The 18,393-nt window shown below is 39.8% G+C and overlaps 2 protein-coding genes across 3 annotated transcripts in view; one reads left to right on the forward strand and one right to left on the reverse strand.

Moving 5' to 3' along the window:
* TRPC4AP (transient receptor potential cation channel subfamily C member 4 associated protein) overlaps positions 1-8,690 on the forward strand; it is a 47,160-nt gene extending 38,470 nt beyond the window's left edge. The window contains exons 12-19 of the mRNA XM_063455773.1: positions 1,907-2,008; positions 2,597-2,680; positions 3,081-3,171; positions 3,352-3,492; positions 4,206-4,317; positions 5,487-5,599; positions 6,435-6,641; positions 7,629-8,690. Of these exons, the coding sequence (XP_063311843.1) occupies positions 1,907-2,008; positions 2,597-2,680; positions 3,081-3,171; positions 3,352-3,492; positions 4,206-4,317; positions 5,487-5,599; positions 6,435-6,641; positions 7,629-7,766 (988 nt within the window). The 3' untranslated portion in view covers positions 7,767-8,690. The remainder of the gene's footprint in view (positions 1-1,906; positions 2,009-2,596; positions 2,681-3,080; positions 3,172-3,351; positions 3,493-4,205; positions 4,318-5,486; positions 5,600-6,434; positions 6,642-7,628) is intronic.
* Positions 8,691-15,253: 6,563 nt separating this feature from the next.
* MYH7B (myosin heavy chain 7B) overlaps positions 15,254-18,393 on the reverse strand; it is a 47,034-nt gene continuing 43,894 nt past the window's right edge. The window contains exons 40-43 of one of the 2 annotated variants that reach the window (XM_063455770.1): positions 17,740-17,844; positions 17,025-17,120; positions 16,288-16,425; positions 15,254-15,481 (exon numbers count right to left, since the gene is read on the reverse strand). In XM_063455770.1, coding sequence (XP_063311840.1) covers positions 15,470-15,481; positions 16,288-16,425; positions 17,025-17,120; positions 17,740-17,844 — 351 coding nt within the window. In that variant the 3' untranslated portion in view covers positions 15,254-15,469. The remainder of the gene's footprint in view (positions 15,482-16,287; positions 16,426-17,024; positions 17,121-17,739; positions 17,845-18,393) is intronic. The other variant, XM_063455771.1, reaches the window with a different exon arrangement.

Genomic DNA, 18,393 nt, shown 5'->3' on the forward strand with positions numbered 1-18,393 from the left:
AGTGTGCACAATAACCTGCTACTGCCTCCAAATTGATCTATATACACACAAGAAAAAAATAAATGTTCAGGCACATCCTTTTCAGCTCAGTGTTTGTTTATCAAAGTGTTTTCAGTGTAAAAAAGCAGCAATGTTTTAACTGTGGTCTTTGTTAATCTTGACAGACCACAGTTGTGGCTGAAACATTGCTCCTTATTACACTGAAAACACGTGTTAATAAAATGACAGAGCTGGAACCTTGTTTTATTTTTTTTTATTTATTTTTTTTAAATTTAGTATTTTATTTGTGCATAACGATAATGACAAACATGCTCAAGGAGCCCCAATAGCAGACCTCAAGCTCATTTTCAAGCTTAACAATCGGAGCATTCAGAAAGACAGCACATTTTTGTTTTATATAGTTGCATTTAACATGTTAAAGACAGAATAGAAGCAGATTAATAGCCTCAGACAAGTGAGCAGAGTATTTTGCATGTTCTCGTTGCCCTGGGTGATGGCTGGGTTAGTGTCAAATGATAGAAACATAGAGGTTAGAAACAAAGAAGTTAGCAATAGACTATAAGCAGGGGAGAACACATTGGAGGCATGATAATAAGCATATTGGAGACCTTATACAGGCACATTGGAGACATTTTAAATGCACATTGGGGACATTATAAGAAGGCATGTCCCTGGTTAATGACTGATGCAGAGGGTTTTTTTTTTTTTTTTTATTCAGCTGCTGTGCTCTTGTGATATAGGGCTTGTGTGACAGTCCCCCCTCTGAGTTAACCAACTCCCATCCTTAGCCAGATGGCGGTATCATCCGTCGGGCAAATTTCGCCTGCACAGGGACTTCTCCAGCCCCAAGCCTGTTCGAGGGACGGCATCCTTTTTCCACAGACCTGGGTGCTGCAACAGGCCCAGTCTAGTCCCCGCAGAGAGTAGTCGGCAGGTCGAGGTGTCGTACGTCGCGTGTTGCGGGGGGTCTTCTGACCTCGTGGATGATGCGGGGTGCGTATGCCCCTAGTGGCTCTCCGCTTGGGAAGGCGAGCGGTAGATCTCGTGGGTGTCGTCGCTGGAGTGCTGCCTTGGGTAGGTCCCTTCACAGGCTGTCGTTGGGGTCTCCTAGCTTCTGTGCGCCTGCTTGCCTCGGTGGCTTGGACGCGGTGCTGCAATTTGAGCCAGAACCTTTGAAATATGGCGTCCAGCCTCCTTATTGAATCTGCCATGTGGTCGCGGGTGGTCACCTGCTTTGGACTCCCTGCCGTTGCTTGCGAGGGAGCTGCATCCGCCATCTTGCCACGGCTAGGTTCTTGCTCAGCAATCTTGCCTGAGTAGTTGATGAGAGGCCTGTCGTTCTGGTCAGCGTGAAGTGGACCGGGATGACCCCCACCAGTCCGGGGGGGGGGAAAAGGAGCGCTGCGGGCTCAGGTCCCGGGTTGCAGCGCGGGTGGATCGGCCGCATCCCCCACAGCTTTGTCCCAGGTAGGCCGCAGCAGAGCTCCCGGGCTTTTCGGGTGCTTGAGTGCTGTCTTCAGTCAGAACGTCGTTTGCCCGGGTCCCCTGACCATCAGTGTGTTGGATTCTGTACGTGGAAGCCTCATAATCGGGCAAAATACCCCAAAATCAGGCTAAGTTTCAGGAGCTCAGGCTTTCCATGTCTACTCTGCTCAGAGGTCAGGCTCCGTCCCCCACCTTGTTTTATTTTTTTATTACATCTCAGTAAGTCTTGATAGAATAATTGTGTTCAGTGGAAGCACTTCATATATCACATAAACCCTTTTCGTAGGTTGTGGTGCAGTACTGGCAGTCGGTCATGTCGACTAGGATTTTATAGAACTCATTCATTTTTATTTTATATTTCCTGTATACATTAGTGATACCCTCTATTAATATAATATATATATTTTTTTCTTATTTTTAGAAACAAATATCTCCTTCTTAACAGTCAGGAACTGAATGAGCTGAGTGTGATTTCCCTTAAAGCCAATATCCCAGATGTAGAAGCGGTTTTGAACACAGACCGGTAGGTAACACTATATGCTCACAATGGTTACTGCGTTTTCCTAGATCTGCACAAATATAATCTGACTGGATATGTTATATTTTATATTCTTTGTGTTGTACAGCACATAACTCCTCCCTAATAATGCATTATATCATTATGATCTCCCACCAACATTGGGCACTGTAATGTGACCTCCAAGAAAACACCAATCACAGTGCAGAGATTGTGGCCGCTACCATAGTCTCATGTGAAGACGCCATGTCCACCATGTCTACAATCTTATCTATACAATGTGCTATTGCTAAAAAGTTATTTCTATGCGGTTTTTCCTGATTACATTAGCCTTTGCTGCTGTTATCTAATTAGTATCGTTGTGAAGTCCACTTTCCTGGCTATTCCCAGTGTTTGCATTGCAGGAGGTGGTTTGCAGAGGCAAATAATTGGTTATGATAATTGCCATAATTGTTTTGTGTACTGCTGCTATTATTTTTCAGTTTTAAAAATTTAGTTGCCAACATTGTTGTGCTGCGTGGCATCAGTTTACAGCCCTGTTTCAAACTTTATTCTGTGTCTAGTTAACTTGCTTAAGATCTCCATTAATTGCAGGAGCTTGGTCTGCGATGGGAAGAAAGGCTTGCTAACAAGGTTACTGCAGGTCATGAAGAAAGAGCCAGCTGAATCGTCATTCAGGTAAGAGCAGCATCCTGGTTTTTATATCCATTCAAGAGATTTGTCTGAGAAAAATGCATGAAAAACATGAAATTAATTTAATTTATTTATTTTTAAATACAATTGTGTTTTTGCCTCTCAAGATAAATTTCCCATTGATATCTATTGTTGATGGGCTATTTGTTGATCAATTGTGCGATGCAAATTTGTTAACTTTGCTAAAATAAATATGTACATATATATAGGTTCTTACCTGCCATCACAATGTATGAGTGATTTTTCTTTTTACTGGAAGTGAATGCATTAGGCTCACAGACTAGTTCACTGGTTTTATACATTGAGGAATAATAACTTTAGATATCTCTTGTATGCGTTTGAAAGCATTATATGGTGAAGATCTTGACTGTTGATGTCTGTATAGGTTCTGGCAAGCACGGGCTGTTGAAAGCTTCCTTCGAGGAGTTACATCCTATGCTGACCAGATGTTTCTTCTCAAAAGAGGACTTCTAGAGGTAAGCTTTGCAGATGAGCATATTATGGTTGATCTGAACATACAGTTTCTCCAGTGAAGTGTTGGCTGGTGTGTGCGTTTTGTTTTGTTGTTTTTTTACAGAAATTATGTCCTAATATTCTTTCAGTCTCTGGGATGATTTGATGATTTATTCTTCAAGACTTCTCTCTTGTTGTTGCAGCACATCCTATACTGCATTGTGGATAGTGAGTGTAAGTCACGCGACGTCCTTCAAAGTTATTTTGACCTTCTTGGTGAACTAATGAAATTCAACATTGACGCTTTTAAGAGATTTAACAAATACATCCATAATGATGAAAAGGTAAGTAGTCTAGAAATGTCAATGTAGTGTTATCCTAATTGGGTTTAGGTCTTGGATCTTGCAAAATTCTGTAATGAAAGTGTGTGTGTCTGTCTTTCTATATAAACACACAGATTGCAAAATAACTTATGTAAAATCTCAAGGATTGGAGATGGAGACATAACCCAAAATTATACAAGTGGATTTCAAATTTAAGACCAAAATAGCATCACAGATTTGTCAGGATGTCACAATGTCCATTCATGGACATGTTAAATGCCCTAATGGATGTTAACGAAGGGCTTCTGAAAAAATTATTTCAATCAAATAAGTTGGGCACAGGGATGTTAAAGCATGGTCAAACGTCAAACCAATTTTAGATGTACTAATTTCCAATGGTCCGACATTTCCATGCATCCCACACTACATTTATTTAGTAATTTGATGTAAATGAGGGCCTCCTTGTATGTGTGCAGATGAAATGATTATCATTATATGTTGGAGGTTTTTTTTTTTTTTTTTTGGGGGGGGGGGGGGGGTAGTTATAACTTTTTATCAACTCTAGATGACAATCTTGGTGCTTAGTCTACCATGAAACTGCGTTACTTGGTTATCTTATACTGAACAAGTTAAAAAAATAAACAATAGGGTTTTTCCCTCTACTAGTCTATTAAATAGTATCAACATTTGTAAGCAAATGTTTTAACGTTTCTTTGTTTCCTTTTGTCTGTTAGTTTCAGATTTTTTTGAACCAGATTAACAGCTCGTTGGTGGACTCGAACATGCTTGTGAGATGTATTGCTCTATCCTTAGACAAATTTGAGAATCAATCGGAGGAAATTAAAGGTGAGAATATGCTTCATAAATAGATGGGTGCTGTGAGGAAGTATGTACTACTTTGGGTGCTTATAAAATGTTTTATGATCTTATATGCTTTGACAAGAGGTGCTGTTGCAGACAGAGAGTTTGCCATAAAAAATGTCATTTGCATACAGCATTTTGCAAATTTCCAGGTTAAATGGATTCAGAGACATGAGGCTCATTGAATCTTAACCTAAAGACTGCATTGCTAATTATTAAATTTGTCCTTTTTAATGATGCTTGTGAAAAATTAAACTGGCAAAAAAAAAATGTTAAAAGATATTGTACTTCAATGCCTGTCTTTGTCTGTAGATTGTAAACACATTAATAAATTCTGCTACTCCTTGAAAATACTTTGCAACAATGACAATTGGATTTTCCGCTTGGAATCCGCAGGTGTGTTTTAAGACAAGATTTTAGGCATTTTAATCCATAATACTGTGTGTGGTTATCAGAATATACCATATACATGAACAGCAACTAAAACTGGAGCTATCACAAATCTCAACTTTGAATAGACTTTGTGTAAGTAGACATCAACATTTGCTAATGCAGGGCTCAACAAATCCTAGGGATTTGTGAGTCCGTTCCGCTCCCGAGGTGACGGCTGAAGCAGGCGGGCAACCAGCCGGCTCATGGGGAGCTGACTGAGTATGGTGACGAGGAAGCGGTCATCTCCCTACTATGCTCCACTCGCTTGTGCGCCCTCCAGTGATGCTGGAAGCCAGGTTATTACATCACTCTGGCCCCCGGCTCACTAAACAGCGTGAGCTGTCTGAAAAGTCAGTGTTTACATTGAAAAGCGAGCAGGGGCAGTATATAGACTTAAGAACAACTACATTTTTGACGTTGAGAAACCTGGCTCCTATCTTTTTTTTTAGCTGGCTCCTAGATTCCAAGCAAATTTGTCAAGCCCCGTGCTAATGTTGCTGTTAGGCATTTGACGATGAGGTTTATTGTAAGTCATAGTAAATAACAAGGAATAACATTTCCTAGTAGACTGGCCGAACAGTTGGCTACCATTACATGCCTTGAGGGACACTCACCACAGGGTGAACTTCTACCTTCCTGGGCTGAATTTTTACTTGCAAATGGGTAGTGGGGGTGAATGGAAATTTGGAGCCCCATAACTAACATATCCTTTTTAATCTCAGTTGCAGAAGTGCTGTCTGAATGTCGGTTGCTCTCTTATATGACTCAGGGGTCTATCAGAATGTCCTTCCTTTTCCGGTTAATTAACATAATACACGTGCAGACTTTAACACAGGTAAGAGGTGTATGCCACGTTCAAGTGCCAGACTTCTGTGAAGGGCTGGGTTACCCAAAAGAAAACTAGAACAGCTGTTGGGATACTGGACACTTGCCCTTGCATATTTCCAGCTTTATCAAAGAATATACAATTATGGGCCTTCGCTTACATCTTACCTCAGCTGTGATTTGAGTGAGGAACTTTAAATGTTTTGCTGTGTAGTCTCTCTCTGCATCGTTTCCTAGTTTTGGTGAAAGAAGGCTATGATTAGTTGGTCGTCTGTCTTGGCAGACGCTTTCTTCTGATACAAGCAAATGGCAGTGCTGGCTTGGAAGAGGTCCTAACAGATAATTAGCATATATCTTAACTAACGTTCTTTGTTAGTTCTGTGTTTGTGTGGAGTGGGAGCTTCCTTAACCTTGTGGGGGTCCTTTGCTCTCTGTAAGAGGACTTGCGATGAAAGGTGTTTATTTTTTTTTCTCCTGGAGCCTTCTAGATAAAAAAAAAAGGTGAGAACGGAGTGCTATAGGGGGCCCTGAGTTAGTATTCAATCTACTGAACCATTATGCTTTTGTTTATGCAACCTACCCCATAAAAGTAAAGTATAAAATGCCTTGACAACTTCTGATCTTTTTGATGTTGGGTTGTTCAAAAGGTAGATACCTATATATTATTTCAACTTCCATGATGTATATCCTTCTGGCTTCTCCATAGCAGAGTCCCTCAAAACCATTCCCTGCAATCAAATTCGTAGCTAGGCTGCCCCACCCTGGACTCTTGCTGTGTAATTAAACGGCCACCATAAATGTTTCCAACCTCTCTTGCTTATTTGATTTGTATTTCACTTGCCTAGGAGAATGTGAGCTGTTTGAACACGACCCTGGTAATTCTGATGCTGGCAAGGAGGAAAGGCAGATTGCCATACTACCTGCAGACCATTCGGAACATGGAATGCGTGGAGAAATATCCAGGGTTCATTTTGAACAACTTTCACAACCTTCTACGTTTCTGGCAGCAGCATTACCTCAACAAGGACAAAGACAGTACCTGTTTAGAAAATGTGAGTGCAGTTTTATCCCAAATTGTCCCATACAGCATCATGTACCTTCATCTTTGCTCCTGCACTGTTCCTACTTCTTCCTATCAGGACTATAAATGGTGCCCTTCCCCCACTTATCTACAACAACTTTTATTGGTCAAACTTAACGGCTGCATTCTAACAGACCAGTACAAGGGTGAATGCCGAGTTTACCAGAGGGATTTACCACGCTGGAGTAGTAAAGGTGTTGTGTAATTGTACATGCAGTATGTTGGCATTATTCCCACACACACATACATTACTTTTACAGTCTGTGGGCATTTAACGGAAACTGCATTCTGAGAAATGCCATTAGGTTTCTGACATGCACATAAGCAAAATATGTGAGCATTTCCCACAGTTCTATGCAATGAAAAATCTGATCATAGATTTCTTTTATACAAGAAATTGTCATTTAAGCCAATGTATGTGCTATTAATGCACCCTTGGCTTTGCTTTGTTTTTACTGAAACTAACCTGAAGGAGTTAAAATATGATACCGCAAATTAGTAATGTTTTTAAGTATTTCCCCCCTCCCCACTTTAACACCTTCGTGACAGGGTTCAAAACCTTTGTCATAAAAGTTACATATTTTTATGTCTTGGCTGTATTGGCATTTTATAATGAATCAACAAATATTTAATAATAAATTAATTACCTGTTTGTATGCTCTGTTGATTTATGTAACATTTTTACTTCACAGACATACTGACATATTTACTTTCTGTTGTCAGTGATATCCTCCCTATACTGTGAATTATAAAACGAAAGAGACTGTGTAGCAATACACCTTACTGCTAATACAACAGGAGGCATGACCTAATAAGGACAGGACACTGGAATAAAATCCTGAGACCATTAAAGTATTCTAGTTGTTACAGAAATGTATTCAAGATACACTTAAACGCACTCTGTTGTCTTTCAGTTATTAATGTTTTTTTTTGTTTTTTTTTATTTTATTCTTTTCAGAGTTCGTGCATTAATTTCAGCTACTGGAAAGAGACTGTATCCATACTTTTAAATCCCGACAGGACATCTCCCTGTGCCATAGTAAGCTACATCGATGAGGCTTATATGGATGTGGACAGAGATTTTCCGGAAGACTAATCCCAAGAAGGACATTTTCTAGCTCTGTATGGACAAATCCTTCAAACGGATATAGAGCGGATATTCAGGAATTTGGGGAGAGCGTGCGTTCTGCTTGTGCTGGAATACTGGATGCACACAGCCAACAAACTAGACTTTCATCCAGCATCAGGCGTTGGGCACTACGCACCCCCTTTTTAAACGAAGTCTGTGCAATACATTCAGGGACGAAACAGTCAACTGATTTTAAAAGAGAAAAAATTCAGAACACAACAATGAATTGTTCATTTTCACCCCTCCTTTTCTTTTGGACAAGCTAGTTAATTTAACTTTATTTTTTTAAAATACATTTTATCTGTAGAAAGTCAAAAACTAAATATACAGCTGTCCTAACATAATGTATTATTTACATGCAACTGTCACATGCCACCATTTTTAGATTTTAAATAATTGCAGATTTGCGTTATTTAAAGGAACACTCCAAGCACCATAACAACTGTAGCATTAGAGTAAGTCCGCCAGGCACTCATCTGCTGCCAGGAGCTACTTCAAGGTAATTCACTCTCAGACAATGCATGATGAGTCTTAACTCAGTGACAGAAGCTTCCTGCAACAGGGTAGGGGGCTGCTATCACTTGATGGAACCAAGGTAAGTTGTCATACAATTCTTAAACGGTTTGACTACTTAATTTGTGAAGGTGCCAGGCCACCCCTGGCACCATAGCCACTATAGCAGGCTGTAGTAGTTATGGTGCTTGGAGAGTTCCTTTAAAGAAGTTGCTTCATTGTGTTTTAACACTCTGGTTCTTAGCCTCTTGACTTGGTCATGTAAACCTAAAACCTGATACTTTTTACTGTACTTATAAAAAAAGAAAATGTGGCCTCTTTTTATTGAGTTGATACTGTAATTAAATTAAACTATATGTTTATATTTCTTTTAAAGTATGCCTTTACATTCTGGACAATTCCTTTTTTTAATTTTATTACTCTGCCAAAGGGACATTGGGTAACATCCTTTGGTGTAATTCTGTTACTGCTTTTAATATGTTACACTTTATATTTTTCAGAATCCGTAAGCAAACTCCAAACTTTTAGCACTTAAACAATTTTTTGATCGACAACCTCCAGGATTCAAAAAAACGTAGGTTTCCCAGTCCTTAATCAAGCTTTCTGCCCACCTTTTATAGATTGCCTATATCATTTTGATATCCATCTGAAATTAGGCAGTGGCTTGCATTTCTGTATGTTGGTCATTCAATACAAAAGTGACAGTAAAACGGTGGTGTCCTCACACTCTAAAGTGTATATTTCATTGAATCTCATGGTTGCCCCATTGCACTAATTATTAATTTAAATTATTATTTTTTCTTTCTATCTTTTTTTTTTTTTTTTTTACAAAAGTAAAGGGTATTTGTCATATTAATATAAATATCAAAACACTGTTTTCTCAATTGTATCCCAAGATAACGAAGGCTTTCGTTAAATCACATGTTATGGGGCAGTTTAAAGTGAAATAGCGGGTTTATTTTATTTCACATTGTGCTTTTATTTTGGTTTTATGTGGAATGTGTGTGTGTTATATCACTTTGAAAGTGCAGACTGGCTGTTGGTTTTAACACATTATCCACACCTGGTTGGTTGTCCAAGGAAGCTCTGGCTTATTTACTGGGACAGTCTGGTAAATCTAATTTTGCATTAGTCCTCTCCTTATCTGGTTCTTCCTTCTAAACTGCAATAGTCTGCATACTTGACCGGTTTAGTGAAAGTCATTTCTGACACCATGGAGAAAAGGGGAAATAAACTGGCATCATGACAAATTTAGGTCACAAATATCTGTGCTGCCAAGATTAGCTATGATTCTATACACCGCTAAAACAAAAACAGTTCTACGGTTGCTTATATCCTGTACGTACCAGTTAACATTATTTATGTGCGATTATGGCAAATAACATACAGAAATATGTATTACATGTTTTTATTTTTATTTTTTTAAATCAACTTGTTTGAATACAGAACTAGGTCATGTGTGCTTCCTTTTGGAAAGTTAAAGGACCACTATAGTAACCCAGACCACTTCAGCTCAATGATGTCGTCTGGATGCCAGGTCCCCCAGGTTTTAACCCTGCAGAGAAACTGCTATGTTTACCTTGCAGGGTTAATCTAGCCTGTAGTGGCTGTCTTCCTGTCAGCCGCTAGAGGTGCTTCTGTGACGCTTAATGCGAAAATCGCACTGAGCACGCAGAACATCCATAGGAAAGCATTGAGAAATCCTTTCCTATGGGCGTTTTTAATCCGCACGCGGCTCTTGACGCGCATTTGGCTCCAGTCGGAAGCTGACGTCTGAGGGGGAGGAGAGGTCACCAGCACTGGATAAAGGTAAGTGGCTGAAGGGGTTTTAACCCCTTCAGCCCAGCGGGAGAGGGGGTCCTAAGAATGGGGAGGGGGCCCCTAAGGATTATATGTCAGGAAATGAGTTTGTTTTCCTGACACTATAGTGATCTTTAAATGTTTGAGTTTTCACACAGATCTACTTTCCCATGATCCATTCTGTTCTTAAAAGTTGTGGTATATATGGGGTAGTGTGCATGGAAACAATATTAAGGACCTGAGAGTTTGTTCGTGAACTTTGTTTTTTGAAATGCAGGGAATCATGGGGAAAACTAGTTTTGAACACGTCAAAATGATCCCTTCTGTAAAGTGACAAGCAAAAGTTCTCGAATACTGTAAACACTCTGTGTTTAACAAGTGTTTTTTAAGCCAGCAAATAAAATTCCCTATTATGGCTCTTTTAACGCAGATTTTTTTTATTTATTTTTAAAATAAAGTGAATGTCGTACGTATTGAAAGGTTTGTCCATGTAGCATTACATACAGATGCATAGAAATTGCCAGCAAACCAATAAAGAATAAATAATTTTTTCTTTGCCAATGATTGTAATTTATCTCAGTACTATTGGTATAAAGCGATTATTAAAAAGTGGTTGAAACTACACTGATGGCAAAGTGTAGATACCTGAATCCCAGAGTATAAATCAGTTTGTCAATTGCAGGTATAATTTTTTTAAGCTTCCTCATTATGTTAAAACCGATCTAATATTTTCTCTTCCTTGCAGGATTTTGAATTTTAAAGCATTTTTTTTGTCTATATGTTTGCATTAATCATTTGTTGCCCTGGGAATATTTTGTTTGATAGATATATTATCGTTCATTAAAACCGTTGTGAATAAAGAGATGCTTCTAATTTAATGGCTTGATGATTTATTCATAGAGATATATATTGGGTACAGTCTAGATTTCGTGGGGGCATGGCATAATCCCCTCTAACAGTGCTTAATTCTAAAAATACACGTCCTTTAGATCAACTGTACATAGCAGTCTAGAAGTATGTTATCTGTGTATAGACATATGCTTATTAAATTCACTATTTTTGCTCTGTACTACAGCATTTTTAATTTAAAATTTAAATCTGAATTAAGTATTAATACAATTATCCACAAAAAATTGAAAGTGATTTATAGTCTACCAACCATGTAGATACTAATTTCAATTTTCTAATTGTCCTATACCTGCACATGTTCAGTTTGTATCTTTTGAGGTCACAGTGATTGCTTGACTGCCATGCTTTGTGAGGTCACAATACATTTGCTGCTCTACTTCAGGATTAATCTAATACAGTACATAATGGCACTCAATGAACTGTTAAGGTAAGATGATCGTCTAGAAAGCATGTCATACGTTTGAGAGTCTTCAAATGGTAATAGTTAATAATTTGATGAATACCCTGTGTATGCTGTAGTGATGGGAAGGTTTTCACCATCCGTGTCAAAATTATCTTTAGGAATAGCATAATACATTGTAATGTTAAGGACAAAGAGCGTACATGTATTTAATCCCTAAACCCTTAGTTATGCCATCTTTTGTAGGACATATTTGGACCTGAATATTTAATAAAAAATTAAAGGGTTTTTGATTCTTAGTGGAGTAATGCAAGGAGGTTTTATTTTTGTTTGTGTTTTTTATTTTCTAATTTTTTTTTTCTCTCGTCATTTTATTTATATAGCTCCAGCAGTTTCCGTAGCGCTGTACAATGTTTATGATTTTGTTGTATTGAGTGTTCATTGTATGATATAGACCCTTTGTGATCCTTTTTTTTTAAAGAAACGTTTTTTTAATAAATAATACAAAGGTTCAGACCTAGCTACAGCACAAATAAATTACACCAGGGTGTAAAAATCACTCCCCTTAATGCAATACACCATAACCACAACCCTTTAATATAACGATTATGGTGTTTTGCGTAGCGTGTCTATAGATGCTAACATGCCCAGGTTTGTGTCAGATCATTTGAGTATTTTCCGAACACCCCGGACTCTCCCTGCTACTGAATCTCAGACCATATGATGCGGCTTTGCTAGTATAAATGAGAACGTCTGCGGGGGGCGGGGCCGAACCGCCGAGCTGAGCGGTCGCAAGAGAGACCAGCTCCTGCAACTTACAATCCTTTAAGCATGAAAAACATGAAAATTTACTTAAATACAGACCGACAGCATTGGACCTCAGTGCTGAGGGGTCACTGGATCCAGGGCGAGGCTGGCTCCCCGAGCTTCAGTCCCCTGGAGGTGAGACCTTCGACGACCCAGTTGAGGCCTACTCCGGCAGTGAGAGGGGTGGACGGCCGCTGCCCCTCTATCCTGCCTAACGGTGCCCAGCCTGAGACCCAGACCCGGGGGGACCCGGCCCCGTTCCCCCCCTATGGACCGGTGGGGGTGATCCCGGTCCTCACCCAGAGGCAAAGAGTCCAGGGCCCAATAACACCACCAACCTCGAATGCCCGGACGCAGCACATAAGATGGCGGATGCCATGTGCTAATTTAATGGCTTGAATTGAGACTTTTGACGACCCAGTTAAGGCCTACTCCGGCAGTGAGAGGGGTGGACAGGCGCTGCCCCTCTATCCTGCCTAACGGTGCCCAGCCTGAGACCCAGACCCGGGGGGACCCGGCCCCGTTCCCCCCCCCTATGGACCGGTGGGGGTGATCCCGGTCCTCACCCAGAGGCAAAGAGTCCAGGGCCCAACAACACCACCAACCTCGAATGCCCAGACGCAGCACATAAGATGGCGGATGCCATGTGCTCCGGAATCAGCGGAGGGAAATGCTCTTCCACCGAGCTCTCGATAATCAGCGTGATGCCCAGGAGGACTGATGAGTCCGTGGCTTTCCCACCCCACACCGCAGCCCTGCAGGCGATCTCTTACCGGTCCATTACGCAAGCCAAGTCAACGGCGAGCAGTGACGGAAACCAAACCGGACCGATAGTGGGGCTGGAGACACTGGACATCGCACAGCAATTACCCCCGCCGGCGACTATTAAACCTGCCGCCAAGCAAGGTACTCCTACAGCAGGACTGACCATACGTGCACCATTGGGACTTGCTGCAACAAGAACTGGAAGCACAAATAAAAGGCGCATAGTCCCACCTAAGATGGCGGCCGCCTTAAGCGCATCGGGCCCACTATCCCACAGCATGTCGGAGCTTGACCGCATCTTTACGGCTTTCTGGGCCAAGTTGGCTCACAGATTACCCAGTGCCCCGCAAGAGCAGATACCTGCTGACATACCCCAGCGACCACGAGACAAAGGAGATGCGCGGGAGGTCGAGCCAGCGGAACCAGCAGTGGGCCAAACACTAAAGCGAAGGCCTAATGGAGGCACGGAGGGTGTCCCTTCTCCTCGGCTACTCCGCAAACCTCGAAAGCAACACTCTACTCGACCTACCCGGATCAAACAGCACATCAGTGCGTTGGGCGCGAAGCATGAAACCAGGACTCTCCTTGTACAGACAGCTCAGTCGGGGAAGCCTTGGGTGAAGAGCCGGGATGACCCTCAGGCGCACGGGCGAGATACACGAAGACCTCAGACTACTCTGTGGGACCCTGCTGAACCGGTGAAAGGTGTGGGCTGACTGCATGGACTCTCTTCCGGGCCCTGGGCCGCAGTCTGGGTGGACACAGTCATCCCATCACATGAAGGTCTTAATGGCCTCTCTCTGCTGATAAGCATGCTTTGTACATTATACTAGTTCCTTATTTTATATTTTAATTATTATGATTATTTTTATCTTTTTTTTATTTATTTATATTATCTATTTTCTTTATCCCTCATATTAGTTAATTTGTCTTCTTTCTCTTTTTTTTTTACACGGCACATACTTTTGATAATAGAGACCATAATGTAGGTATCTTACATATCACCGATTAAGCTACCCTAACTGTACAAACTGCATTCTGCTTGCATGTCTAGTTGTCTTACATTTTACCTTAATACCTGATACAGTTTATGGCACGTCAAGCATATTTAAACCTCACAATTTGTGTAACTCAGTGGAACGCCATGAAGGGGTCTCTGCGGAAAGCACTATGTTCATATAGACAGCAGAATTTGTATGTATCTATGCTTATGTTTTTTTGTTTTGTTTGTTTTTTACTTTCTTATTGCAACCACTAGGCATGTTTTCAAATAGGCTGTAAACCTACCCTCACTTAGACACATAGGCTTGCCTAATACTTTACCAGTTTATTATTTTCATTTCTTAACATTCAATAGTCATGTTTCACCAGCTTGCTTTGAAACTCATTTTCACATACCCACTCACATGTCTATGTAACCCATTTAGACCTCATCTTATGTTTTGCTAAACACTCTAGACATGTTTGACTACCCAGTGACTTAGCTACTCAACTTTAAACAATGTTGATGTATGCAGGTCTATATCTTTAGCCTTGAGAATATGTGTCTTAGAAACACTACTTGCCGACTATCTATATGAAGTAATTTGCGTAGACACGTTAGACATACTTGTTTTACTAACCCAAAAATGAGTGCTAACTTCTTTAATCGCCATGCAACTGTCTTAAACAGTTTTATTTTTTCGCAATGTATTGTTAAGCTACGATATAAGCCTCAAATAGATAACTCTTGTACTTACTTGTAACGTTAAGCTTGGTTATATATGTTAAAAATGTGCAAATAACTCATGCCACTGACTAAACCGACTGCATATGCAAATGAACGTTGTTGTGGCGTATTGACTATGCGTGTACCTACCTGCACAATAAAAATAAAGAATTTAAAAAAAAAAAAAGAGCGTCTGCATTATTCCATCCGTCCTTGAAAGATTAATATGGGCTGGATGTGTTATTTATGCAAGGTTGGACTAATACAGAAGGATCACTTCCACAAGAAAAGGTGAAGAAACTGATACCTATTATGATCGGTTTATTTATGTGTGTGTGTGTGTGTGGCAGCATTATACAGCCTTTTTATTTTTTTTTGTAAGGCCTGATTATTTTCCTAACCTTCCGCCAGTAGAAAAGGTTTACAATGGGCATGTAAATCTAGCTTTTTTTTTTTTTTCTTCCGGATGTAAGAAATGTAAAGTTTTTGCAGATAAGTGTACCTTTTATACATAAATTAAAATTTTTGCATTTTTTTTTTTTTTTTTAGATTCTGTTGAATTCTCTTTAAATCAAATCCCATTAACAATCGGAATTGGAGAGTGTAGATGCACCACACACAGACACGCCAGCTTTTTTGCCTCTCGTTTTTATTATGCTTTCAAGGGGTAGGGGTTTTGCTTAGGAATAAAAAGAAGTCGGATCAGGCCTGGTGACAGCTGTTGCAGCTGCTGGTGGGGGATGACAGACTGTCTGAATTCCAATGTCATCATTCTTCATGCTGGAAAGAAAAGAAAAATAGTCTGACAAAAATGTTATTGCTCTGCATGAAACCTACGTGTTGTCTTTTTTTACATGACATCGCAATATGTAAATTTAACAAATTTCCTCAATACAGATCTTGTTGCCAAAAAGAATATCTAAAAACAATTGCTGTCAGATTATAAAAAAAAAAAACACAAAAAAACTTGCATACAGGATGTTTTTCATTTTTTGCCTTGTTATATTTAAAGTGACACTATAGTGAACAAAACAACTTTTGGTTTAATGAAGCAGTTTTGGTGTATAGATCATGGCCTCGCAGTCTCACGGCTCAATTCTCTGCCATTTAGGAGTTAAATCACACTGTTTATGCAGCTCTAGGCACACCTCCTTGCATGTGACTTCTTAAAAATAATCTGACTGCAAATTTTTAGATATTCTTTTATTGAATTGTTTATTATTCTTGGCACTTTCTCTCCGTTCAGAGAAGAAACAGGAGCCAGGCTGCTGGCTGAGAACCCTCGTTTAGTGTAAAACCAGAAATGGTTTAACAATGAATAGAAGAATGGCACAGCAGACTCCAGGCACTACCAACACTTCAATATGATAAAGTGCCTGTAGTGTTGCTTTAAAGTAAATAGTCACAATCTACAAATTGGAGGTTTGTATGCTAAAAATGTAAGCTGTTTGAAATGGCATAACAAAGTTTAATTAGAGCATAAAATCCTAACAAAATGGCAAACATGCATCATTGGGTTTATACTTCAACACAACTAATGACTCGTCCAATGATGTCAGAACTGGAGAGATTCTGAGCTGGCTTACCTTAGAAGTTGCAGCCTCCCTGGTTCGAACACGCAGCTTATTGACTTGTGCTTCTGCTACATCAGCACGTTCCTCTGCATCGTCCAGCTCGTGCTGAACTTTTCTGTACTTCACTAGGTTGGAGCTGGCCTGCATCTCCTGCAAATGACCATAAACATGTCAGCACTGTGAGATATGATGGTATCAACACAATTGGAAAAGCCGCTTGAGGAGGAGTTAACCCCTACAGATAATTTCTATTCTAACATGACCATAAAGCAAAGTCCATACAGACCTTGCTTTATGGATTCATTTGGTGTGGAAGAACTTGACTGGCCCACACCGAGCCCTGACCTCAAAATTTTTGGGAGGAACTGGAATGAAGATTGCAAGTCAGGCTTCTTCATACAACCACACCACTCTTACCACCGGGGGTGGGGAGTTCCAACGAGGTCATCCTAGGGGAGGAACTGCTGCAAATAGACTATAAAATAGATACTCTTTCCTTTTCATCTGGCCGTGTAAGTGGAGGCAACTAACCAGCATGACAAAAAAATTTAACCACCTAATTTAACAACCAATATATACATATTATTTTTACATACACTTGTCTGTGTTTTTATTTGTCTGCATTCCCTAAATAATTACTTTGTAAGGGGGTCATAATTTCTTAGAGGTGTTTTAACAAACCTCTCAGTATAAGCTTCTCTGTAATGTTGTTTAGAACAATTATATGATTTGTACAAAGAGTTACCCACCGCCTCTTCAGACTGCCTCTTGTAACTCTTGACTTTCATCTGCAGTTTGTCAATCAGATCCTGCATGCGAGCCAGGTTCTTCCGATCTTCTTCAGTCTAGAGGAGTGGACAAAGATTTTATAATTCAACAAGACTATCCATTTATTTTTGCCAAGATGTGGTCAGTATAATTGAAAACACTCAAAGGCAAACATCTGGCCAGCCCCTTGAGTTACAAAGAGTGTGAGCATTTCATTTCAAATAAAACCTAAGCTTTTGTGTCTAAGTCAAGATACAGATGCTAATTCCTGCTGACTATTAACAAGGCTATTAAGCTTAAACAGACCTTTCTCTTCAATTTGTAACCTCTATTAAAAGCAATTTTTTTACATGTATCAGTGCTTCTCAATTACTTTCAATCTGTGGTCCAAAATAAAAAAACGCATTGGACTCCATTGACCACCACCTCCTTTTGTGCCATTGTACTATAGGAACCTCAGCGTGGTGAAACTTTATTATGTAAAACACCAATTTTGGAAATTTGGCCCAAGATTTGTAACAGATCAGATCTGGCGTTGTAATCCTTGTCTAATAAGACAAGTGTGCTTAAAGCAGTAATAATAACTTTTCTTTATCTGGTACTTTTACTTGGCTTTAGTCTTTTCTCAATGCTAGCCCAAAGAAATAAAATAATACACCCTAACCTCCATCCAGCTAGAACCCATGATTTTGTTACCTGGTAGGTGAGTTCCTTTATTCTTCTCTCATACTTTCGGATTCCTTTTTGAGTTTCTGCATTCTTCTTCTGCTCAATCTCAAGCTCTCCTTCCAGCTCCCTGACCTGCAATAATGAACGCGCGCATGTATAAGATATAATATGAATGGTAAATGCATCAATTCAATTAACATTGCAAGGAAAGATGCAACAGATTAGCAACCTGCCGGTAGATCTGTAGAGCACATTTTAAGAAGGCTTGTGTATGATGTTTTTTAGGTGACCCAAAAACAAACAAAAAAAACCTTAAACTTGATGAACAGACTGGTATGCATGGATTTTCTTTTTCTTCTTTTTATAAAATTCCACAGATCTGTTAAAATGTTTTATCATTTTGAGAGACTGACAGGAATGTATCTACATTGTTCATAGAACAATGACAAGCAAGTGAAAACATTAAAGCTGAAAAAAAATTTTGGCCAATCAAAATTAGAACGTGATATAACGTGAAATAAATAATAATTTCCCTAGAACAGTCATGGAGCGGTGAACCTCCATCTATACACGAGCATGCATGCAATTCACAGGATAGATTCACCTAGAAACATAAGCCATTATAGAAAGCTGCCCGGATCTACAATGACCGAACGCAATCACCAATGTGCCATATCTCAT

This window comes from Pelobates fuscus, chromosome 5 (genome assembly GCF_036172605.1).
Source record: "Pelobates fuscus isolate aPelFus1 chromosome 5, aPelFus1.pri, whole genome shotgun sequence".
In the NCBI taxonomy this organism is placed as follows: domain Eukaryota; kingdom Metazoa; phylum Chordata; class Amphibia; order Anura; family Pelobatidae; genus Pelobates; species Pelobates fuscus.